Source organism: Saccopteryx leptura, chromosome 12 (genome assembly GCF_036850995.1).
Source record: "Saccopteryx leptura isolate mSacLep1 chromosome 12, mSacLep1_pri_phased_curated, whole genome shotgun sequence".
NCBI lineage: Eukaryota > Metazoa > Chordata > Mammalia > Chiroptera > Emballonuridae > Saccopteryx > Saccopteryx leptura.
In genome coordinates, this window is record NC_089514.1 from 45,174,569 (window position 1) to 45,200,282 (window position 25,714).

The following is a 25,714-nucleotide window of genomic DNA, read 5'->3' on the forward strand; positions in this document are numbered from 1 at the left end:
CAGTCTCTTAAAGGAACTACGCAAAGTAAATTGAAAGTTGGTTTGTGTTTATAGAGTTTTGCTTAGTTGAAATTCTGAATTCCCATATGGAAATTTGTTTGAGAAAATATGGATGTTTGACATGCCTTTAACACTGTAAAAATACTTCAGAACACTGACCAATTATTGTGGCATTTTGATCATAGGTTTTGGTCATCGCTGTGGAAAACCCAAAGGACCCAGAGATCCACCTTCAGAATGGACATGATTCAGGGAGTCAACATACACTTTAGAATATACTGGAAAATTCAAGTGCCACTGAAAGCCAGATTTATAGTATTCCATCTTAAAAATGCGGGACTAACAGCAGTGTGGATTGTTACCTTAGCTCTTTTTGTTGGGACCATCTACCTGCCTTATACTACATTTAGGAAAAAGTATTACATACGGTTTCTTTTGTAATTTCAAGTATTATTGCCTTAATGTCTCTTAACCCTGTTACACGCTGCTTGTAGACATGTTAATACAGTAATACTTTTATGATAAATTGAGTTTAAGGACTACCCTTTTGCTAATGTTTTATCATGTATGCATTATTTTGTATATGTACAGGGCAAGTAGGCGTATAATTTGATAACGTTGCAGTCATAAAATATTATTAACAGAAGATGTAAGAAATTTCTGCATGGTCTAAATCTTTGTCTACCTTATTTGTAAATAATTTGCCCTGAAGTTTTAGAAAATAGTTTCTGAAATTTAAAATTGCTGGATTCATGCAGCCAGTATTACAGTTATCAGAGATCAAAGATTGTAATAATAATACATTTTGTAAATTGTAAGCAAAAAGTTATTTTTATATTATATACTGTCTAATTGTCCACCCTAATTGTCCTTGTTTTCATCTAGTCCTGGAGATTCAGTAAGTGCCTTGGAACAATATTGAATTCTCTTAGCTCGTGTGTGTGACTTTAATATTTGAACTCAACTGGGATTAGAAGATGATCAAAATATATGTATGTTTCAGGATATTTGAGCTACCATTAAAACAACAATTTTACAATGCTTGCTTGTCTTGGTCTTTTCTTTTATAGTTATTTTATTGATTTTTGGAGGGAGAGGAAGGGAGACAGAGAAACATCAATTTGTTGTTCCACTTATTCATGCTGTCATTGGTTGGTATCCTGTATGTGCCCTGACTGTTGAACCTGGAACCTTTGCATGTCCTGACAATGATTTACCAAATGAGCCACGCAGCCAGGGCCTTGTCTTGGTTTTTCATTCCTCATCCCTAGGAAATTAGACTTAATTTAGTGAGCTATCTCACTATGTGCCTTTCTGCTGGCTCAGTCTTACCTTTAAGTCATGAATGTGAATGGGGTTTAATCTCTTGAAGAAGAGGGCGTGTCTTGTGCAGGTTTGCGATTGTAGTACTGCACTTACACTAATTTTAATACTTGTCCTTGAGCTAACTGTGTAATACTGCCGACTGAGAGCCTAGAACACCAAATATGGGAGATGAGGAAAGGGAACTGGTGTCTTTCCATCACACTGCTGGGGCACAGGTCCCATGCATGATTACCAAGTTTAAATTGTGACTTCATGAAATAAAGTTAGTGGACACCTACATTTTCCCTCTGCATGAAAAGAGGGGAAGACTGGAACACTGAGGTCGCTGGTTCAAAACCCTGGACTTCCCCTGGTCAACGCACATATTGGAGTTGATGCTTCCTGCTCCTCCCCGCCTCTCTAATGAGTAAAAAAACAAAAAGTTAAAAAAGTGGGGAGGGGGGAGAAAGTAACCTTATGTGAGTAGAAGGATAATCATTGTGGAGGAGAAAATAATATTAATTTCATGGCAAAATACTTGTAAAGCCAAATGGTCATTTTGATCCCTTTGAATTTCTAATTTTTCTCACACATTCTGGTCTTAAGGAAATGTGAACACAATCGACCCTTGACATTCACAAGATACAGACACAAGACATTTTATAATTTTCCTGATAAAGTTTAAACAAATGAAGTATAACTGATAAAACATTTAGCCCCTTGCCTGATCAGGCGGTGGCACAGTAGATAGAGCGTCGGACTGGGATGCGGAGGACCCAGGTTTGAGACCCCAAGGTCGCTGGCTTGAGCAAGGGGTTACTTGGGCTGCTGAAGGCCCACGGTCAAGGCACATATGAGAAAGCAATCAATGAACAACTAAGGTGTTGCAAGGAAAAACTGATTGATGGATGCTTCTCATCTCTCTCCGTTCCTGTCTGCCTGTCCCTATCTATCCCTCTCTCTGACTCTCTCTGTTCCTGTATTAATACATATATATATATTTAGCCCCTTCACACACTTGGTGATTTGTGTAATATGGGTACTAAAATCACGTAAAAAGATTTGTTGGGAGCCTGACCAGGTGGTGGCGCAGTGGACAGAGTGATAGACTGGGATGCGGAGGGCCCAGGTTCGAAACCCCGAGGTCGCCAGCTTGAGCGCGGGGCTCATCTGGTTTGAGCAAAGCTCACCAGCTTGGACCCAAGGTCGCTGGCTTGAGCAAGGGGTTACTTGGTCTGCTGTAGCCCCATGGTCAAGGCACATATGAGAAAGCAATCAATGAACAACTAAGGTGTCGCAATGAAAAACTAATAATTGATGCTTCTCATCTCTCTCCATTCCTGTCTGTCTATCCCTCTCTCTGACTTTCTCTCTGTCTCTATTAAAAAAAAAAAAAAAAGATTTGTTGGGAAATGATTGCTTGGGACATCTTTTTAAATTTTTTTTTTTTAACAGATAGAGTGAGTCAGAGAGAGGGACAGACAGGAACGGAGAGATGAGAAGCATCAATTATTAGTTTTTCATTGCTCGTTGCGACACCTTAGTTGTTCATTGATTGCTTTCTGATATGTGCCTTGACCGCGGGCCTTCACTTCAGCAGACCAAGTAGCTCCTTGCTCGAACCAGCGACCTTGGGTCCAAGCTGGTGGGCTTTTTGCTCAAGCCAGATGAGCCCGCGTTCAAACTGGCAACCTCGGGGTCTCGAACCTGGGTCTTCCGCATCCCAGTCTGACGCTGTATCCACTGTGCCACCGCCTGGTCAGGCTAACATGTTCTTGAATGGGCTCTGGCCGGTTGGCTCAGTGGTAGAGCGTCGGCCTGGTGTGCAGGAGTCCCGGATTCGATTCCCGGCCAGGGCACACAGGAGAAGCGCCCATCTGCTACTCCGCCCCTCCCCTTCTCCTTCCTCTCTGTCTCTCTCTTCCCCTCCCGCAGCCGAGGCTCCATTAGAGCGGGGATGGCCCAGGCGCTGGGGATGGCTCCTTGGCCTCTGCCTCAGGTGCTAGAATGGTTCTGGTTGCAACGGAGCGACGCCCCAGATTGGCAGAGCATTGCCCCCTGGTGGGCATGCCGGGTGGGTCCCGGTCGGGCGCATGTGGGAGTCTGTCTGACTGCCTCCCCGTTTCCAACTTCAGAAAAAAAAAGGTTCTTGAATGTAAAGGGTTCACTGTCTATCAGTTTATCTTTTTATCTTCTGATGTTAAATTTGTAATAGGCACTATTTACTAGACGCTCTTTAGAGAAGTAGATGCTGTGAGGGAGACAGAAGGCCCCTGAGTCGCCAGGACTCTAGCTTGGAAAGGAAAACCTCCATTGGGAATATGCTGAGTGTGAGATACACCCAGCACCATGAGGTGATGCAGTCCGCAATAGATTTGAGGTTCAGAAGAAATGCCCAGACTGGAGGTCAGTATTGGGGCATTCATATAGATAGGAATGAAACCGTGAGTGTACAGAAATCCCAGGGAGAATTTTGATATTTATATGAGTTTTTGTAGTCAGATAGTAAAAGTCACATTCCTGTTTGTGAAAACAGGACAGGTTAACCCTGAGCACTAATGCCTATCTTGGTAAATGCTATCAGCTTTTCCCCTTTACCACTTTGAGTTATCTGGTTCATTCTGCACACTAGGTTCTGACCCTTCAATCTAGTTTCCTCACTGCCACCAGACTATATTTCTAAAAGGCCAGTTGGATCTGCTCTTGATGTTTTCTAATTGTTACTTCTACGTAAAAGAATGTTTTATGGCTATTCATTGCCTATGATAATGTTCTTCAAAATATGGCCCAGGTTCTGAACTGGAATTATTTAGAGAGTGTCCTTAAAGTTTGGGTGGTTCTGAATTTAGTGTGGACTTGAAGTACACTGGGCTAGGGAATGTGTTTTATTTAGACAGGCCTCGGATGTGGTTCTGGCACATAACGGAAGTACAGAACCAGGCCCCAGGGTCAAGTCTAAACGCAGCAGAGGAGTCTGCTCTGACCTCGTAGCCATTCTTATGCTGAAACCTGTGTCCTGGCTGTAACGAACTGCTTACAGTTTTTTGGCCCCGACCTTACTCATACTGTACAATTGTTCTAAAACACTTTCTTTTTTTGTCCTTTCTCTGTTGAACCCTGCACATCTATCAAGGCAGAATTCAAATATTTCTTCTATTAAACCCCTTAACTTGTCCTATTTCCCACCAAGTCAATCAGGTAATCTCTTTTTGTGTCTCTTCTGTACCGGATTTATCAATGCACTCGAACTTTCTACTCTACTACATTCACCCCTTTGAAAGAAGTGAACATGCTATTTAGTGAAAATATTGGCATATATATATACTTTAAAAGCAGCTAAATGAGCAAAGTAGAACTAATTATGAATATAAGTATTATTTACTTTTTATTGGTTGATTATAAACGAAAGGAGAAACATCAATTTGTTGTCCCACCTGTCTATGCATTGCATTCTAATATTTTTGTTGAAATACATATTTTGTGGTATCGATTGCAGTCCATGAAATCATTCTAGACTAATCCTAAATATAGGAATAATTTGAATTAAATCACTTTGCTAGTTTGGGGAAAGTTCTTGATGCTTTTCTTACACAGATCTTCCTTCCTCCCTCCTTTCCTTCTTTCTTCCCTCCCTTCCTCCCTCCCTCCTTCCCTCACACCTCCCCTCCCCTCTCTTCTCTTTTTTCTTTTCTTTCCTGTTTTCTTTTTTAACATTTATTGCCCTGGCTGGATAATTCAGTTGGTGAGAGCCTTGTCCCAGAGCACAGAGGTTGCTGGTCCAATCCCCAATCAGGGAATATACAGGAACAGATCAATGTTTCTGTCTCCCTCTTTCCTTTCTCTCTAAAATCAACAGTAAAAAATTTGAAAAGTAATTGGTTCTAGAGGGATAGGAGAGTGAAAGGGAGTGAGAAGCATCCATTCATTGTTGCTTCACTTTATTTAATTGATTACTTCCCATTATGCGCTTTGATTGGGCAAGCCTGGGGTTTTGAATTGGGGACCTCAGCATTCCAGGTCAAGGCTCCATCCACTGTGCCACCACAGGTCAGGCTACACAGATATTTCCTAACTTCCTGCTTTTAGTGATGTTATTTTCTTTTTTTTTATTAAGTGAGAGATGCAAAGGCAGGGAGGCAGAGACACAGGTTCCCACATGACCCCGACCAGGATCCACCCAGCAAGCCCCCTACAGAGTGATGCTCTGCCCTTCTGGGGCAGCCTCTCCATTGCTCAGCAACCAAGCCATTCAGCTCCTGGGGCAAGGCAGTGGAGCCGACCTCAGCTCCCAGGGCCAGCTTGTTCGAACTATTCAAGCCATGGCTGCAGGAGGAAGAGGAGGGGGGATGGAGAGAGAGAGAGAGAGAGAGAAAGAGAGAGAGAGGTTAGGGGGGAGAAATAGATGGTTGCTTCTCCTGTGTGCCCTTACCAGGAATCGAATCTGGGACCTCCACACGTCCAGCCAATGCTCTACCACTTAGCAAACCAGCCAGGTCCAGTGATGTTATTTTCATTATCAGAAATTCAGATTCTATATAATAATGCTATATGAATTAGTTTTTAAGTAATGAGATATTAACTTTCATTTTTAAATACTTTATTGTCCAACTTTGGACCTATGTTACACAGCTTTTAAAAAGCCAGAGCTCCCCTGGGCTGGCAGTTCAGTATGTTAGAGTGCTGTCCCAATACACAAAGGTTGTGGGTTTGATTCCTGGCTAGGACACATACAAGAATCAACAAAATCAGTCAATTAATTAAGCCAACCAACCGACGAGTAATAAAATGCCAGAAGCTCGTATTTTCCTTCTGGAAGACAGAATTGCAAAAGCTTTAACCTAGATTTTGGCACATTTCCACTCACTAAGCAGCCCTGAATATTATGTTAACAGTGCAAAGTGGATCTAGTTTGAATGTAAACTGTACTCTTGTAATCTGTGTTCCCTGATATTTGTCTTTAAGGTGCACAGATCTTGTAAAATGTAAATGACCAATACTTTGATCGTAAACAATTTAACCAGTGAAAAGCAGTTAAACTCAAGGAGATGTGTCTGTTCTAAACTATAACAAATCGGGGGTTTGTTAAATTAGTGGGGGAAGGGAATTCCAGAGATTCCAGTCATTTTACATTTTTTTAAAGACAGCATGGCATATGTACTGTTATCATAATCTAATATAATGGCATTTGTGACTTGAGAACTCTTGCCAAAATTTCAGCAAGAACATATTCTTTAACTACTACAGATTTATTCCCAAATACCCAAATATTAAAAAAGGTTCTAAATTCCTCCTGAAAATAATTAAAAAAATTTTTTTTTCCAGTTACAATGTTGTTTTGTGATGAGACTTTAGAGATTGATCCACTCTCAGCAACTTTCAAATATGCAGTCCAGTGTTATTAATTACATTCACTGTACATTATATCCCTGTGACTTATTTATTTTACAACTGGAAGTTTTTTATTCCTTCACCATCTTGCTGACCCCCATCCCCAATATTATGTTCTTCTCATTAAAAATTTTTTGTAGGATTACGTTTAATAAATACACAAATGCACAGTTTATATATTGGGGATATTTTAAATTATGTCTTATAAATTTTAGCTTTATTTATATCAATATATATGAAAAAGCATTTAGCCTGACCTGTGGTGGCGCAGTGGATAAAGCATCAACCTGGAATGCTGAGGTCGCCGGTTCGAAACCCTGGGCTTGCCTGGTCAAGGCACATATGGGAGTTGATGCTTCCTGTTCCTCCCCCCTTTCTCTTTCTCTCTCTCTCATTATCTTCCCTCTATAAAGGAATAAATAAAAAAAAATGAAAAAGCATTTAAATAATTTATTGTATTAACCTAAGAATTTAGCATTCCTCATTGTATTTTTTAAACTTTTTTTTTTTTTTTGTATTTTTCTGAAGCTGGAAACCGGGAGGCAGTCAGACTCCCGCATGCGCCCAACCGGGATCCACCTGGCACGCCCACCAGGGGGTGATGCTCTGCCCATCCGGGGCGTCGCTCTGTCGCAACCAGAGCCATTCTAGCGCCTGAGGCAGAGGCCATGGAGCCATCCCCAGCGCCGGGCCAACTTTGCTCCAATGGAGCCCTGGCTGCGGGAGGGGAAGAGAGAGACAGAGAGGAAGGAGAGGGGGAGGGGTGGAGAAGCAGATGGGCGCTTCTCCTGTGTGCCCTGGCCGGGAATCGAACCCGGGACTTCCGCACGCCAGGCCGATGCTCTACCACCGAGCCAACCGGCCAGGGCCTTTTAAACTTTTTAAAAAGATTTTATTTATTCATTTTAGAGAGGAGGGAGAGAAAGAGAGAGAGAGAGAAAGAGAGAGGGAGAGGGAGAGAAAGGGGTTTGAAGCAAGAAGCATCAACTCATGTGCCTTGACCAGGCAAGCATGAGGTTTTGAACCAGCGACCTCGGTGTTCCAGGTTGACGCTTTATTCACTGCACCATCACAGGTCAGGCATGAGTTTTCTTTCTCTTTTTTTTTTTTTTTTTTTTTTTGTGAGAGCGACAGACAGAGAGAGACAGAGAGAGGGACAGATAGGGACAGACAGGAAGGGAGGTGAGAAACATCAATTCTTTGTTGCCGCACGGTAGTTGTTCACTGGTTGCTTTCCCGTATGTGCCTTGACCAGGGGACTACAGCAGACCAAGTAACCCCTTGCTGAAGCCAGCAAACTTGGACTCAAGCCAGCGACCTTGGGCTTCAAGCCAGTGACCTTGGGCTTCAAGCCAGTGACCATGGGGTCATGTCTATGATCCCACACTTAAGCAAGGGACTCCACACTCAAGCTGGTGACCTTGGGGCTTCGAACCTGGGTCCTCTGCATCCCAGGCTGACACTCTATCTACTGCACCATCGCCTGGTCAGGCTAAGTTGTCTATTTTAATGTTATTCTGTCAATATCAATTTTCATGTAGCAGACATAAATTGAAATTTATATGGAGAAGTTTTACATTTAGACTTTACTTTTATTTGAATTCACCTGAACTTAGGAGCAAAGTTTTAAATTTTGATTTACTGATTTTAGAGAGACAGAGACAGGAACAGCTATCTGTTCCTGTATGTGTCCTGACCGGAGATCAAATCTGCAACCTCTGCACACTGGGAGGAAGCTCAAACCAAGTGAGCTTTCTGGCCAGGGCAGGAGCAAAGACTTTGAAAAGTTAGATTCTTTCAGTAAGGATTCCAAATAATGATAGCTTTTCTGTATTGCACTGGTTGAAACATCATCAATCTTCTCCATGGTACCAGAAGAGCGTAGGAAAGTAAAGGGTAAATTTATGGGTCAAAAAACAGGAAAGGTACTCAAGAAAATTCAGAAAGCTAACAGTCCCAAAGCTTTTTTGGGTGGCTTCAGTGTGAGAGTGTCAATGAAGGTTCTAGTGCCAAATGCTTTGCTTTGCAAGAGGCGTGGGCGAAACTTAAGGCATCAGTGTAGCCTGACCAGGCGGTGGTGCAGTGGATAGAGCATCAGACTGGAAGGTGGAAGACCCAGATTCGAGACCCCGAGGTCACCAGCCTGAGCGCAGGCTCATCTGGTTTGAGCAAAGCTCACCAGCTTGAGCCCAAGGTTGTTGGCTCGAGCAAGGAGTCAATCGGTCTGCTGTAGCCCCCCCCCCCCATTAAGGCACATATGAGAAAACAATCAATGAACAATTAAAGTGCTGCAACAAAGAATTAACGCTTCTCATCTCTCTCCCTTCTTGTCTGTCTGTCCCTATCTGACTCTGTCACCAAAAAGAAAAAAAAGCATTAGTATATTTTCACACAGACACAGGCCTATTTAATACAAATTATTACCTTTGCGGAATGTTTGCACTGTGCCACGCACTCTGCTGATCTCTGAACATGTATCTTAAGCTTCACAAAAACCTTGCCAGGCAGATCAATTCCTGTTCAGTGGATGAGCCCGAGGAATACAGACTTTAGGTAATTTAAAGTCAAAGAAAGTATCAAAGACAGAATTTAAACCTAGTTCCTATTCCAAAATCCTTGCTTTTAACTACTGATCCTACAATATGCCCCTAGACTTAAGAGAAGCAAGTGTGCACACAAGGAACATACGTGTGCTAGTAACTGACTAGGGGCTACTGAAGTTAAATGTCACTCACAGATTTTAAAACACACCTTGAAAACATGAAGGCCATCTGCATAGTCTACCTCCATATCTTTCTTTACTTCCTATCCAGCGGAGGTAGGGTAATTTCTAGAACAAAATGGGATAACTGTAGTGCGGAGCAAGAATCAGAATCTGGAATTTTGCCAAGTTGGTCAACTTTACTTTATAGCGAACTTGGTCAGCTCCTGTAGTAGGTTGGGAATCAAGGCCACAGTTTTGCAGCTCCTCCCATCGAGATGGGGTCTGTTTATCCATATCAGGATATGGTCTGTCCTCGTGCCTTGCTTTGACTGATAAAATGCAGCAGATGTGTGTCTGGGCTGATTGTTAAGAGGCCAGGCTGCTTTAGTCTTTTGGGACCATACTGATATGTGAAGTAGCTCAGGCTAAACCACACAAAGAATGATGAGAAAGTGCATGAGGTAATGCCAGCCAATGCCACAGGGGGAGGCACCCAGCTGAGCCCTCCTAAGTCCCAGAACTGTGAGAAATAATCAGCTGTTGTTTTGAAGCCATTATGTTTTTTGTTTTTTTTTAATTTATTTATTCATTTTTAGAGAGGAGAGAGAGAGGGAGAGAAGAGAGGAGAGAGAGACAGAGAGAGAGAAGGGGGGAGGAGCTGAAAGAATCAACTCCCATATGTGCCTTGACCAGGCAAGCCCAGGGTTTCGAACCGGCGACCTCAGCATTTCCAGGACGACACTTTATCCACTGCGCCACCACAGATCAGGCTGAAGCCATCATGTTTAATGGTAGTTTATTATGTGGCAATACCGAAATAATTATGATAATGGAGAATAAAATGTCATAAGTTAAACCTACAAATATTTAACATAGATTCCAACTTTTTCCTATTATCATTTTTCCATTGTCCCTAAGTGTATAGAATGGCACTATGTGTTCTTTCTCTTTTCCTTTTCACAACATATACCATATTTTTTGCTCCATAAGACTCTCCTGACCATAAGATGCAACTAGGGTTTTAAGGAGAAAAATAAGAAAAAAAATTCTGAACCAAATGGTATTAAAATATTTAATAAAATATACCACCACATTTCAACAATGTAAACTCAACAGCGGTATTAACAACCATTAGCACTATAATTAACAAATGAGAAGAGCCTTTTTTTTTATATAAATAGATTTTTATTTTAATGGGGTGACATCAATAAATCAGGGTACGTATATTCAAAGAAAACATGTCCAGGTTATCTTGTCATTCAATTCTGTTGCATACCCATCACCCAAAGTCAGATTGTCCTCCGTCACCTTCTATCTGGTTTTCTTTGTGCCCCTCCCCCTCCCCCTCTCCCTCCTTCCCTTCCCGCCCCCCCTAACCACCACACTCTTGTCCATGTCTCTTAGTCTCGTTTTTATGTCCCACCAATGTATGGAATCCTGCAGTTCTTGTTTTTTTCTGATTTACTTATTTCACTCCGTATAATGTTATCAAGATCCCACCATTTTGTTGTAAGTGATCCCATGTCATCATTTCTTATGGCTGAATAGTATACCATGGTGTATATGTGCCACATCTTCTTTATCCAGTCTTCTATTTTTTTACAATGATTAAAGCCTTTAAGCAAACTCTTGGCCAGTATAGCAAGAATCCATGAAAGAGTAGTGTCCTTAACATGTTCACCAAGTCCAACTTGGCCCTAACACCATGCCAAATCCCTGAAAAATGCAACCCAACCCCAGTTCAGTCTGTTATAGCTATCACAAGGAGCAGGAGTCCAGGAAAAGTCCCCATTCAGGAAAAGTCTGCATGGCACTGAAATTGTTGTCACAATTCTATACTTTGCAGCTCACGTCCAAGTCCCAGTGACTGCTGCTTCTAGCTGGTAATGGTTCAGGTAGAGAAGAGCCTTTAAATGTTCAAATACTCTTCTAGTTGTCCAGAAACTCCAGGAACTCATCATCGCTAGTGTCGAATTTAAGAAGTGCAGTTGCTCACAATCACTAGTATTTTCTTTGCTATTTTCCTATATGATACCATCCTCAGTGCCATCTAAGGCAGTGGTCCCCAACCCCTGGGCTGCAGACTGGTACCGGTCCGTAGGCCATTTGGTATCGGTCCGCAGAGAAAGAATAACTAATTTACATTATTTCCATTTTATTTATATTTAAGTCTGAACAATGTTTTATTTTTAAAAAATGGCCTGACCAGGTTGTGGCGCAGTGGATAGAGCGTCAGATCGGGATGCAGAAGGATTCAGGTTCGAGATTCTGAGGTTGCCAGCTTGAGCGCGGGCTCATCTGGCTTGAGCAAAAAGCTCGCCAGCTTGGATCCAAGGTCGCTGGCTCAAGCAAGGGATTACTCGGTCTGCTGAAGGCCTGTGGTCAAAGCACATATGAGAAAGCAATCAATGAACAACTAAGGTATCACAACGAAAAACTGATGATTGATGCTTCTCATCTCTCTCCCTTCCTATCTGTTCCTATCTATCCCTCTCTCTGACTCTTTCTCTGTCCCTATAAAAATAAATAAATAATTAAAAAAATTTTTTTTAAAAATGACCAGATTCCCTCTGTTACATCTAAGACTCACTCTTGACGCTTGTCTCGGTCACGTGATAAATTTATCCATCCCACCCTAAATGCCAGTCCGTGAAAATATTTTCTGACATTAAACCGGTCCGTGGCCCAAAAAAGGTTGGGGACCACTGATTGCTAATGCCACATTTTTTGAACGACTGCACCACGGTTTCATTCTTCACTGACTGCCATGATGTTTTCACCCATCCACAAACTTGAGTAATAGTGGGTCTCTTCATTCTTCCAGTTGGTGTCAGATCATGATTACCAGCAGCCATCCATTTGTCCCACTCTTCTCGCATAAAGACTTTTTTTTAATTTTTTATTTAATTTAATTTATTTATTTACAGGGACAGAGAGTCAGACAGACAGGAATGGAGAGAGATGAGAAGCATCAATCATCAGTTTTTCGTTGCGACACCTTAGTTGTTCATTGATTGCTTTCTCAAATGTGCCTTGACCGTGGGCCTTCAGCAGACCAAGTAACCCCTTGCTGGAGCCAGCGACCTTGGGTTCAAGCTGGTGAGTTTTGCTCAAGCCAGAGGAGCCCACGCTCAAGCTGGTGACCTCGGGGTCTCGAACCTGGGTCCTTCCGCATCCCAGTCCAACACTCTATCCACTGCGCCACCGCCTGGTCAGGCTCGCATAAAGATTTTAAAAGGTTTGTTGATGGAAATGTTGAGAGCTTGCAACTGGCTGATAAGACTCCCAGGAATTACAGCTAGATGAGTCTTCACTTCTTTAAGATTTTTTTTGTGGTTTCGCTAATATGTGCTCGAAACTGGTCAAGCACTCATAGGGCAGCAAGTGACCTCAGCACCTCACACAGAGCTCCAGCAGCTGCAGCACAGGCCTCCACTGCTGCAGTGCGCCTCTCGCGTCTTCCTGGACGATGCCAGATGAATGCGCTCACACAACATTGCTCGCCTTCCCTCCTGCACTGCTTGCAACCGTGGAAACCAGAACCTGAGATCATTCAGCAGATGACAGGGTTCTGCACACTGCCACGGTGAGCATGATTATGTTCTTGCTGGCGCTCATCCTACATATGTTTACCAGCGCAGCGCCCCACAGCAGCTAAAGAAATGAACATGTGCTCCATAAGACGCGTGGGCATTTTCCCCTTCACTTTTGGGGGGGAAAAGTGCATCTTGCGGAGGACCCGGGTTCGATTCCCGGCCAGGGAACACAGGAGAAGCGCCCATTTGCTTCTCCACCCCTCCGCCGCGCTTTCCTCTCTGTCTCTCTCTTCCCCTCCCGCAGCCAAGGCTCCATTGGAGCAAAGGTGGCCCGGGCGCTGGGGATGGCTTCTTGGCCTCTGCCCCAGGCGCTAGAGTGGCTCTGGTCGCAACATGGCAACACCCAGGATGGGCAGAGCATTGCCCCCTGGTGGGCAGAGCATCGCCCCTGGTGGGCGTGCCGGGTGGATCCTGGTCGGGCGCATGCGGGAGTCTGTCTGACTGTCTCTCCCTGTTTCCAGCTTCAGAAAAATGAAAAAAGAAAAAAGAAAAAAAAAAAAAGTGCATCTTATGGAGAGAAAAATATGGTAGTTGGTAATTAACAGTGAAAATGGCAAAAGACTAAAAACCCAAAGAATTTCCAAAGTCTTAAATCAAGCCTTAAATAATTAGAAATGCACCCACTTATTTATTTTTAATTATTTTTTCATTTTAGAGGAGAGGGGGAGAGAGAGAGAGAGAGAGAGAGAGAGAGAGAGAGAGAAAGAAAGAGGGGAGGAGCAGGAAACTTCAACTCCCATATGTGCCTTGACCTGGCAAGCCCAGGGATTTGAGCCGGCGACCTCAGCATTCCAGGTCGACCCTTGATCCACTGCGCCACCACAGGTCAGGCCACACCCACTTATTTAATAACACTCTGTAAGCAGTTCCTACTGCTGGAAAGGCATTCACCAGACCTCTAAATTAAAAGAGCATACTAGTAGTCTTTTTAGCAATTACCTTCTTCAAGGCTATAACAATATACATCATAATTTTTAATGTGAAAAGTCTTTTTTTATCCTTTTTGTATTTTTCCGAAGCTGGAACCGGGGAGACAGTCAGACAGACTCCCGCATGCGCCAAACCAGGATCCACCCGGCACGCCCACCAGGGGGCGACGCTCTGCCCACCAGGGGGCGATGCTCTGCCCCTCTGGGGCGTCGCTCTGTCGCGACCAGAGCCACTCTAGCGCCTGGGGCAGAGGCCAAGGAGCCATCCCCAGTGCCCGGGCCATCTTTTGCTCCAATGGAGCCTTGGCTGCAGGAGGGGAAGAGAGAGACAGAGAGGAAGGAGAGGGGGAGGGGTGGAGAAGCAGATGGGCGCTTCTCCTGTGTGCCCTGGCCGGGAATCGAGCCCGGGACTTCCGCACGCCAGGCCGACGCTCTACCACTGAGCCAACCGGCCAGGGCCTAATGTGAAAAGTCTTAATTAAGCTTATGGTTGGGAGCTAGTACAGATCCAAACAGATCTAAAATCCTTTTTTATCCTATGCCTTGAAAGAATTGTTTGAGAATTTCTTATAGGTAGAGCTATATTCATTGTCTACAAATTATTTCCGTAACAAACACTCATATGGTTCGACTATGTCCATGTATGTGGCTCATATATGTGTGTGTATGTGTGTTTACTTTATTGGTTTTAGAGAGAGGAGGGGAGAAAGAGACAGGAACACTGATCTGTCCTGTATGAGCCCTGACTGGGGATTGAACCATCAACCTCTGCACTTCAGGATAATGATCTAACCAACCGAGCTATCTGGCCAGGACTTTGTAGCTCATTTGATGAGTAGGCACTATCTTTAATCTCCATTTTATAAATGAGGAAATCAGGGTACAGAGAGAGGTTAAGGGGAATTTTGATCCTTCTCTACTGGATGAAGGTGTGTGTGTGTGGTGGTGGGGTGTAAATGGTATCTTGTATTCAAATAACAGCTCCTGTAAGTAATTATTCCCAGGAAGTAACAGAGCAGAAGGCCTTTGCATGTGTTTGAGATCCATGATGTGGCTCATATGCCACCACTGGCCCCTCACCCGTAATCTCAGCTACTGCCCCCAAATACAACTTGCAATTTTTTTTAATGTTTATTTTATTAATTTGAGAAAGAGAGACAGAGAGAGGAACACTGATATATTCCCGAATGTGCCCTGACCGGGGATCGAACAGGCATCCTCTGTGCTGCAGGATGATGTTCTAACCAAGAGCTATCCTGCTGGGGCCACCTTGCAGTTTTTAACCTTATTTGGTCCCACCCAAGAGCAGCCCCTGCTAGGAACATTCTTACCACTTTCTTCAAATGCAAAAGTGAAGTCACAAGCCTTTCAAAGCCCTTCAACCAGTATTTCTTCATAAAGCCTTTCTACTTTGCAATACACCAATCCCTTGACTTCTAGCACAATCAGTGGAATATTCTAAGATATTTTTGCACATCATTTTAAACTAGCTGTTTACAAAATGACTTCCACATTAGCTTGCAAGCTTCTTGAGTGCCTAACCTAATTTTCTGCTTACATTGTGGGCTTAGGTGCACATCAGTTGCAATGAAATCAATCTGAATAGAAGTGTCAATCAGTCAAGGTGGAGGGCACCTTTTTTATTTGTTATATTTTTAAAAATATGGATTGCTTTATTAATTTGCATGTCATCCTTCTTGCAGGGGACATGCTAATCTCAGTATCATTCCAATTTTAGTACAGGTGCTCCCAAAGTGAGCACAAGAGGATGCCTTTCTAAGACTCAGTTCCTTTTATATAAACTTGAGAGACAAGCAGAGGTGGTACTGTCTCTGGGGAATTCAGTTCCAGGCTAAATAAAAATAATCTCATATCTTTAGTTAAAGCAAGAAATTCTATAGCAATTCCATATAAGCCAGAGTGGCAGGAGACAGGGAGATCTAGAAGTAGAAGTATAGGACACTAACTCTAAACAGTTACTTACCAACAGGTTTTAAGATTTGTTTACAAAGCACAAAGTTTAGTGGAGACTAGCAATTACAGTTAATAAGCTCACTGTACACAGACAACTCAAGGCAACCGGGGCTGCAGTTTTCACCAAGGAAGCGAGCCAGTCATCCCTGTAATTGACTAATTACCAGTTTTAGACAGATGCCACCATTCTCCATGAGAAGAGTGGCATTTGGTGGATCGTTTTTAGAAAAACAAGGTAGCATTTTGATTTTGTAAGCCATTTGAAACATGGAAAATATAACCTGCATGTGCTTAAGAAAAAATACTTGGTTGTTTGTTCTTATTTTTGTGACAGAGACAGAGACAGATAGGGACAGACAAACAGGAAGGGAGAGAGATGAGAAGCATCAGTTATTCGTTGCAGCTCCTTAGTTGTTCATTGATTGTGTTCTCATATGTGCCTTGACCAGGGGGCTACAGCAGAGCGAGTGACCCCTTGCTCAAGCCAGCAACCTTTGGCCTCAAGGCAATGACCATGAGGTCATGTCTATAACCCCACACTCAAGCCAGCAACCCCTCGCTCAAGCTGGTGAGCCCACACTCAAGCCGGTGACCTCGGGTTTGGACCCTGGGTCCTCTGCGTCCCAGTCGGACACTCTATCCACTGCACCACCACCTGGTCAGGCAGAAACAAAAACAAAAACAAAACAAACTTGTTTTTAAACTTAATATAAAAAATAAATGTAATGATACCCATTTTCAAGAATGCAAAAACATGCTTTAAAAATCACTGTATTTTAAATAAAACATCTTTTGGCTGAGTCAGTTTTTGAAACTTTTTTTTTTAAATTATTATCCATCCCTGTCCCCACAGAAGAAGAAGGTCTAAATTAAACTTAGATTAAACTAAGGGACTAGCGATGGGTTGAGGTTTGGGGGGGCACAAACCACTGTCATATTTAAGATTTTTTTCACCCCCAAGAACAAAATTCCAGAATGCATGACATTAGTCCATTAACAGAAAGAATTGCAAATTGGAGATGGCAGCCGCCTAGTGAGGGGCACTCCGAGGGGCCCAGGCGTCATGCCCTTGGGCGTGTCTGATAACACCAGGTCTCTCAATGTGCTGCTCACCGGATCATCCCGGCTGGGGCCGCTATGGGGTGGGTCTTCCTCGCCTTTGAAAAGAGGCAGCAGCTGTCCTCTCATAGTTTCAAGGACAAAGGAACATTTTGAAAACACTGAACATTTAATCTGAAGTAAACCTAAATGTTTTCTTGAAAGAAGATATTTAATAATTTACCTTATCTATTAACTAGCTAAGATGCCTGCCAGTCTTCGTTCCATGAAAGACTGCCTGCCCCCTCGGTCTTCCCTAGAAGTTTCAAGTACTTCATAGTACTTGCAAATAGACATTTGATTTTATCTACTTTCAGAAAAGCTGTAATAGGTGTTCCCTTAATGAACACTGTAATTTACCTTTAATATTGGATTGTTATAAGGATTACATTATTTAACATATGTAAAATGTGTAGCACAATAAACTTTCCAGTATAAAACTCAGGGCCATAAATTATGAAGGAAACAATGTAAACTGCTCACAAAAAATAGGGATATTTTATCACTTTATATTCATTTTGAAATATCCCCTAATTTTTATGAGCAGTATTGCACTCTGAAAAAGCAGAGATTATTGTAAAAGTGGCTGAAGTGATTTTTGATATAATCACAATACTATTATCTCATTGAAAAAAATTAACAATTCTTTAATATAATCAATTATCCAAGTACATATACATTCAAATTTCCCTGACTTATAAAACATGTCTGACAATTGGTTTGTTTGAATCAAGATCCATACAAGATTCACACTGCATTCACTTGACAGGTCTCTTAAATCTATTTTTATATTCCTCTCCCTCCTTTTTGGTTTTGGCCATTTATTGAAGAAGCTGTCATTGGTCTTCTAGTTTCCCACCTCTGAATTTTGCTAACTGTATCCCTGTGTGGTATTAACATGTGCCTCTATCTATTTCTTATAAACGTGGTATTTGGATCTGAGACTGAGGTTCCGATTTAATGTTTTATGTAAGAATGCTTCATGATGACGCCATCTACTTTTCTTTTCTTTTTTTTTTTAAGTGAGAGGAGTGGAGATAGACAGACTGCCGCATGCCCAGGACCAGGATCCACACTGCAGCTCATCTGGGGCTGATGCTCAAATAAACGGAGCTATCCTCAGTGCCCCATGCCACATTTGGACCAACTGAGCCTCTGGCTGTGGGAGGGGAAGGAGGAGAGGAACAGGAAGAGAAACAGATGGTTGCTTCTTTTGTGTGCCTTTCCAGGGATCAAACTCGGGATCACCGAACACCCATACACCAGGCTGACGCTCTATGCACTGGGCAAAGCGGTCAGGGCCCCATCTACTTCTTTTTTTTTTATTATTATTATTATTATTATTTTTAAATTTTTTATTTATTCATTTTAGAGAGGAGAGGGAGAGACAGAGAGAAAGAAGGGGGGGAGGAGCTGGAAGCATCAACTCCCATATGTGCCCCGACCAGGCAAGCCCAGGGCCTCGAACCAGCGACCCCAGCATTTTCAGGTCAACGCTTCATCCACTGCTCCACCACAGGTCAGGCCCCATCTACTTCTTAATACACTTATCAGAAGGGTCATAATGTCCAGTTGTCTTAACGGTAATGCTTACCAGTGTGGTCAGGTAGTGTCAGCCTGATCTGTTCATTCAAGTTTCCAACAGCCTTCCATTTAATGCCATGCTTTTTTTTTGGCGACAGAGAGACAGACAGGCTGGAAGGGAGAGATGAGAAACATCAATTCTTCGTCGCAGCACCTTAGTTGTTCATTGACTGCTTTCTCATTATGTGCCTTGATGGGGGCTACAGCAGAGCAAGTGACCCCTTGCTCAAGCCAGCGACCTTGGGGTCATTTCTGTGATCCCAGGTGACCCTGTGCTCAAGCTGGTGAGCCTGCAATCAAGCTGGTTTGAACCTGGGTCCTCCATGTCCCACTCCGATGCTCCACCCACTGTGCCACTGCCTGGTCAGGAAACGTCATCCTCCTCTTAGCACAGTTTCCTGGGCTACACTGTCTGGAAAGCTGAAAATGTATTTTTTCAAACTTCTTTGTAGCTATGGTTATGGATGTGATTTAAATTCTACTAACTAGAGGCATCTGTGTGCAGCAGTGAGTATAGTGAAGAATCCAAAACTGAGTGGGGGAGAGAAAGGTTGAAGGCATCCTTCTTGATGGGGTGCTTTATAGTGAAGGTGATATGGAGTCCCCATTTAGCAAGTGACTTCTGGTCATGGCACAAGCAGCAGTCCTCTGAAGCCCAGTTCCATAGCCTGGATTTGTGTCATTCTTGAAGTTCAGCTTATAGGCTGTTTCTTAACCCTGTCAACCACTTTTTTTTTGTTTTTTTAATTTTTATTAAGTGAGAGGAGGGGAGGCAGAGACAGACTCCTGCATGTACCCCCACCGGGGTCCACCTGGCAAGCCAGTCTCCTATGCGGGGATGCTCTGCCCATGTGGGGCCATGCTTAGCAACCAAGCTATTTATTCTTAGCACCTGAGTTGGAGTCCATGGGGCCATCCTCAGCACCAGGGCCAACTTGCTCCAATTGAGTCACGGCTGTGGGAGGAGATGAGAGAGAGAGAAGTGAGAGGGTGAGGGGTGGAGAAGCAGATGAGTACTTCTCCTGGGAGCCCTGACCAAGAATTGCACTTGGGATGTCCACATGCCGGGATGACACTCTACCACTGAGCCAACCAGCCAGGGCCACTGCCAACCATTTGTAATATGCCACGTAGTAAGTCCTTCTAGGCTTAAATTACTTAAGGGTAGAATTTGTTTTTTGCATTAAACCATGATGAACGCATCTCCTCTAAGAAAAAGTACTGTCAAACAACGGCTTCTGTGATTTAAAAAACAGAGTGAATCTAGTTAACTTGTTACAACAAGGTATGAGTATGTAAAATAGATATTCTAGGAAGATAAACCTTTCTTTTTTAAGCAAAGAAATAATTTAACTATTTCACATTCCTGTTGTATAAACTTTCTAAAGAGAAACATAGAAGTGCTTTTTAAATATTTGAAAATTAATCTATGGTAAGAAAAATTAATCCATGTCCATTAATGATAATGAAGACTATTTTATTGAAAGGTAGTTTAAGTGTTTTTTTTTTTTAATTTTTATTTATTTATTCATTTTAGAGAGGAGAGGGAGAGACAGAGAGAGAGAGAGAGGAGAGGCAGAGAGAGAGAAGGGGGGAGGAGCTGGAAGCATCAACTCCCATATGTGCCTTGACCAGGCAAGCCCAGGATTTTGAACGAGCGACCTCAGCATTTCCAGGTCGACGCTTTATCCACTGCGCCACCACAGGTCAGGCTTAAGTGTTTTTTAAACAAAATTTTAATTCAATATTTTATTATATATTTACAGAAAACTTGAAAGAATGATAGTGACCCAAACATCTGTCACCTGAATTTTGCAATTAACGTTGTATTTATCACATATGTAATCATCTATGCATTCCTCTGTTCACAGAGTAATCCACTTATATTTCACAGCATATTGTAAACATGAACCTACTTCCCACCCAAACACTTTAGCATAATAAATTTTTTTCAAGTATACTTTTTGGCCACTGGAGGGCTTCCAAATGCCATAAAATTCATTAGGAAGTAGATTAGTCTATGTATCATGTACTGGGGAAGGTCTAGGGAGGGAGCTGCACAGAGGATAAATGGCATCAATTAGAGAGACTCAATCTGAAATCTAGCAAAAATAAGCCTTCCCATAAATATAAGAGCATGCAGCAGGCAATTCAGCAGATGCCTCCACTGCACCCCCCCCCCCCCCCCCCCCGCCCTCCCCCCCCCCACACACACACCGGGTCCGCAGAGTCTGCTGGGGCCGGCTGAGGAAGCCTACAGCTGGGCATAGCAGCCTCGCCTGCTGGCAGGGCCACAGAACAGTTTCCCAGAATTTTCTGCACACTTTTTCAAACACCTCTGAGGCTTTCTAGATACAAAGGTGAAGTTTGAAATGGAGCTGATATCTTCTATGAATTAGCAGGGAGGGGCAAGAGTCAAGTGAAATTTGAATCATTACTATTATTGTGACTCCCCCTTTTTAACTTCACATTGGTGATATCTCAAGAAATGCAAATATATTGCAATTTTTAAATTACCTTTTTAAAGTGATAATTTTCTTTGATACTTCCTTGACCTGTAAAGGCATCACCATATTCAGCACAAGTTCATCAACCTAGCACATACCTCAACAGCTACTATGAGATTTAAAGAAATATTCTGTTCTCTACAGGAGAGAGACAAATTACTATTATTATTTTTTTAGAGAGAGGCAGGGAAAGAGAGACTGAGAGACAGAAATAATATGTGTCCTGACCGGGAATTGAACCAGCAACCTCTGTACTTCGGGAACTCACTCCAACCAACTGACTTATTCAGCCAAGACTGATTGTGTCTGTATACAGAACAACATAAATAATAACTTCAAATCTATCAGTTTTCCTGTTAGAGATCACCTACCTAGATGAAAATCCAGAGATAGAAAGATTTAAAAACCACAAAAATCAGCCTGGCCAGTGGTGGTGCAGTGGATAGAACATTAACAGGGACACTGAGGTCCCAGGTTCAAAACTCCAAGGTCGCCTGACCTGTGGTGGCACAATGGATAAAGCGTCAACCTGGAAACGCTGAGGTTGCCGGTTCAAAACCCTGGGCTTGCCTGGTCAAGGCATATATGGGAGTTGATGCTTCCTGCTCCTCCCCCCTTCTCTCTCTCCCCCTCTCCATAATGAATAAATAAAATCTTAAAATAACAAAAAGAAAACAAAAACCCAGCCTGACAGGCAGTGGCGCAGTCGATGGAGCGTCAGACTGGGATTTGGAAGGAACCAGGTTCGAGACCCTGGGGTCGCCAGCTTGAGAGCGGCCTCATCTGGCTTGAGCAAAAAGCTCACCAGCTTGGACCCAAGGTCGCTGGCTCGAGCAAGGGGTTACTCGGTCTGCTGAAGGCCCACGGTCAAGGCACATATGAGAAAGCAATCAATGAATAACTAAGGGGTCGCAATGAAAAACTAATGATTGATGCTTCTCATCTCTCTCTGTTCTTGTCTGTCCCTATCTATCCCTCTCTCTGTCCCTGTAAAAAACAAAAACAACAATAACAAAAAAACAAAAACAAAAAAACCCCCAAGGCCACAGGCATGAGCGTGGGTTCATCTGGCTTGAGCACAGGCTCACCAGCTTGATTGTGGGGTTGTGGGTTTGAGCGTAGGATCATTGACACGAACCCATGGTCACTAGCTTGAAAGGGGTCATTGACTTGACTGGAGCCCCCCCAGTCAAGGCACATATGAGAAACAATCAATGAACAACTAAAAAGTGCCGCAACTACAAGTTGATACTTCTCATCTCTCTCCCTTCCCATCTCTCTTGTGCTAAAAAAATGAAACAAAACAAAAACCATAAAAATGACCTGTATTTTATACCCAAAATGAATATTTGGAGAAACTTTATTATGTAAGCTATAGAGATGTGTAAAGCAATCTCCTGCTACAGCAAGTGCTGCCCTCTCCCAACAGAAACGTGGGACTGTAGCCTGCACAAGACTGTCCAATGCCAGTGCTGACTGCTGGTCACGTGCCACCTGGAGAAAACACCGCCCCAGTGAGCCACCAAAAGCTCTGCACATTGGCGGAAGGTGGTGCCGAAGGACAAATATTCAATTGCTCTTTCTCAGAATGTTGTTTCTCTATGTCATCTTCTCCAGTCACTGGTACATCAAAAAAAAAAAATAACACGCAGTGACCAACATTTTCATAAAGATAAATTTCCTTTTTAAAAAACTGTCCTTATGACTTTCCTATGTATGGTGATGTTAAGATATTCTTTTTGTGAATAGTGGTGATGAATGATAGGTTTTTTTTTCATTGTACTTACCTTGGCAAAAATGAAAGTAAAATCTCCGTTAAGTCTCCAAAATTATATTGAAAATTGGACAGCCTAAAAACTCTCTGCCAAATTAAGATTATATAATGCACAAAATAAATAAAACAATCAACATTTTTATGAATTTATTTTTCAGAAGCAGACACTGGACATGAAACTGAACAAGTGGACAACTACTGATAGGTAGAAAACAGGAATTCTCCCATCGCAGCCTCCCAAAGCATCTCAAATTCTCTCAAGGGATATATAATAAAATTCATTGATAAAATACAGAGTTTTAGTCTGGGATGATGAAAACGTTTGGAAAGCAGATGGTAGTGATGGCTGCACAAATATGTAAATGTACTTGGCTTCACTGACTGTCCACTTAAAAATGGATAAAGTGCAGGGTTCGATTCCTGGTCAGGGCACACGAGAAGTGCACATCTTCTCTTCCTTACCCTCTCCCCCTTCTCTCTCTCTTCCCCTTCTTGCAGCCAGTAGCTCGACTGGTTTTCGAGCTTCAGCCTGGGCACTGAGGATAGCTCGGTTGGTATGAGTATCAGCCTCAGATGCTAAAAATAGCTTGGTTGATTCAAGCATGGGGTTGCTGGGTGATCCCGGTCAGGGCACATGTAGAGTCTGTCTCACTATCTCCCTTCCTCTCACTTAAAAAAAATAATGGTTAAAATGGTAAATTTTGTTATGAAAATTTTTACCATAATAATAATAAACCATGTAATGTGGCATAGACTCCTGTGACTTTTTGAGTATTCATTCTTCCTTTTGGAATGATTTCTGTTTTTTGTTTTGTTTTGTTTTTTTCTGAAGCTGGAAACGGGGAGGCAGTCAGACAGACTCCCTCATGTGCCCGACCGGGATCCACCCGGCATGCCCACCAGGGGGCGATGCTCTGCCCATCTGGGCCGTTGCTCTGTTGCAACCAGAGCCATTCTAGCACCTGAGGCAGAGGCCACAGAGCCATCCTCAGCGCCCGGGCAAACGCTGCTCCAATGGAGCCTTGGCTGCGGGAGGGGAAGAGAGAGACAGAGAGGAAGGAGAGGGGGAGGGGTGGAGAAGCAGATGGGTGCCTCTCCTGTGTGCCCTGGCCGGGAATCAAACCCGGGACTCCCGCATGCCAGGCCGACGCTCTACCACTGAGCCAACCGGCCAGGGCCTGGAATGATTTCTGTATGTACATGTACCTACACGTACCAACTGTTTAGCATCCCAATATGACTTCCTGAGAGAAAGGTAAAAGTATAGCTGGCATGCAGGGAGTTCTACATAAACCATGGCCTATCTTTGTTGCCATTTTAAATTATTTCCATGTTTTTAAATTCCCATTTAATAATACACCCTCCTCCACTTTGAATAATTAATTACTTGTGATTGCCTCATATCAAAATGTAGCACACAAAGGCTGCATGTGCTGTGTGAGAGGACATCCAGGAAAACGGTGCAGAAGAGTTTTTCTCTGGAAGGGAGACTTTCCTGAGCAAGGTTAACACATAGTGCTAAGGGTGCCTTCATGTTTGTAGAGCCACGTGCTGTATCTTTAAGGATTGGTGCTAGCCTGACCAGGTGGCAACGCAGTGGATGGAGCATCAGACTGGGACACAGAGGACCCAGGTTTGAAACCATGAGGTCCCCAGCTTAAGCACAGACTCATCAGCTTGAGTGCAGGGTCACTGGCTTGAGCATGGGGTCACTCACTCTGCTGGAGCCCCCTCCCACCCCGGCTTGGGTCAAGGCACATATGAGAAAGCAATCACTAAACAACTAAGGAGCTGCAACAAAGAGTTGATACTTCTCATCTCTCTCCCTTCCCATCTCTGTCCCTCTGTCAAAAAAAAAAAAAAAAAAAATTGGTGCTTTTCATTTTGTCATTTACCAGACTGGAAATATGGAATCTGAGTAGAAAGCTTGAATGAGAGGTTGTTAAATATAGGCTAAGTGCAGTTTGCCAGCAACCATATTTATACTGAGAGTCATTGGGATGTCTATTTTCTCTGTAACTAGGAGACAACTGGGAAGTCAACTTTTAGAACATTTTTTCTTATTGTATGATCAACACTTGGTTTTATATTTCATTTTGTGTGTGTGTCTCTCTCCCTCCTAGACTATAAAGTTCTGAAAGGCGCTGGTTGTGTCTTGTTGCTTTTAGGATTCCCCTCTTCCCTAAGGCCTAAGATCAATGCCCAGGGTTTGGAATTCTGAGTGACTAGGGAACAGTCCCAACAAGTGGATGCTAATGCTCTTCCTCTCCAGGGAAAGGCTGAGAATTCTGCTTCCTGGGGCATTCTTGGTGCTTCCTAGTGTCCAACCATGGTTTGCTAGCCTAAAAATCCTTTTTCCAATAAACTCCCCTTTGCTTAAGTTAGCTGAAATTGCCTATAACTGAACTCTGACATGATGAAACAAAGGCAGCCTATTAATTCCACAGTTTTTGGCAGTCTCTCCTGGTTTCTAACCACCTGAATCCTTTCCAGTTCGGGTAACAAAAATAGAATCATTCAAGCTTTAGTTCTAGAGACCCCAAGCACTAAGTTCCCATTTATACCAATTGTTTAAGGAATAATCTTTGAAGAAAAAACATGCAGAAGAAATCCTTTTGTGGACTTAATATTTAATTTTTAATATGCTACTGAATTGCAACAAACCTGTGGAAATACCGGCTAAGAGAGCCAAAGCAACAAATGTGGAAAATTAGGCTGCATGAGTCTCGATGTTGAAATGAGAGATATATACTTTATAGGATTATATTTAAGCATATGTATGAAAAAGAACAGAAGCAATTACTTTTATTTACTTGGCACTGGTCAGGCTTCAGTTGGAACAAACTACATTTAAT

At 42.9% G+C, this 25,714-nt stretch overlaps 1 protein-coding gene, 1 long non-coding RNA gene and 1 other non-coding gene across 5 annotated transcripts in view; 1 reads left to right on the forward strand and 2 right to left on the reverse strand.

Moving 5' to 3' along the window:
- The window catches only part of PTPN12 (protein tyrosine phosphatase non-receptor type 12), a 115,443-nt gene extending 114,402 nt beyond the window's left edge, over nucleotides 1-1,041 (forward strand). For all 3 annotated transcript variants that reach the window (XM_066354456.1, XM_066354455.1, XM_066354454.1), the window contains one exon: nucleotides 186-1,041. In XM_066354456.1, the coding sequence (XP_066210553.1) occupies nucleotides 186-247 (62 nt within the window). In that variant the 3' untranslated portion in view covers nucleotides 248-1,041. The remainder of the gene's footprint in view (nucleotides 1-185) is intronic.
- A 9,890-nt stretch (nucleotides 1,042-10,931) lies between these two features.
- Nucleotides 10,932-25,714, reverse strand: part of LOC136384247 (uncharacterized) — a 59,781-nt gene continuing 44,998 nt past the window's right edge. Inside the window, exons 2-3 of the long non-coding RNA XR_010747552.1 lie at nucleotides 18,589-19,533; nucleotides 10,932-11,773 (exon numbers count right to left, since the gene is read on the reverse strand). This is a non-coding gene — a long non-coding RNA (uncharacterized lncRNA). The remainder of the gene's footprint in view (nucleotides 11,774-18,588; nucleotides 19,534-25,714) is intronic.
- On the reverse strand, nucleotides 15,580-15,684 carry LOC136384320 (U6 spliceosomal RNA). The gene has a single exon (XR_010747593.1). It is a non-coding gene; the product is annotated as a U6 spliceosomal RNA (small nuclear RNA).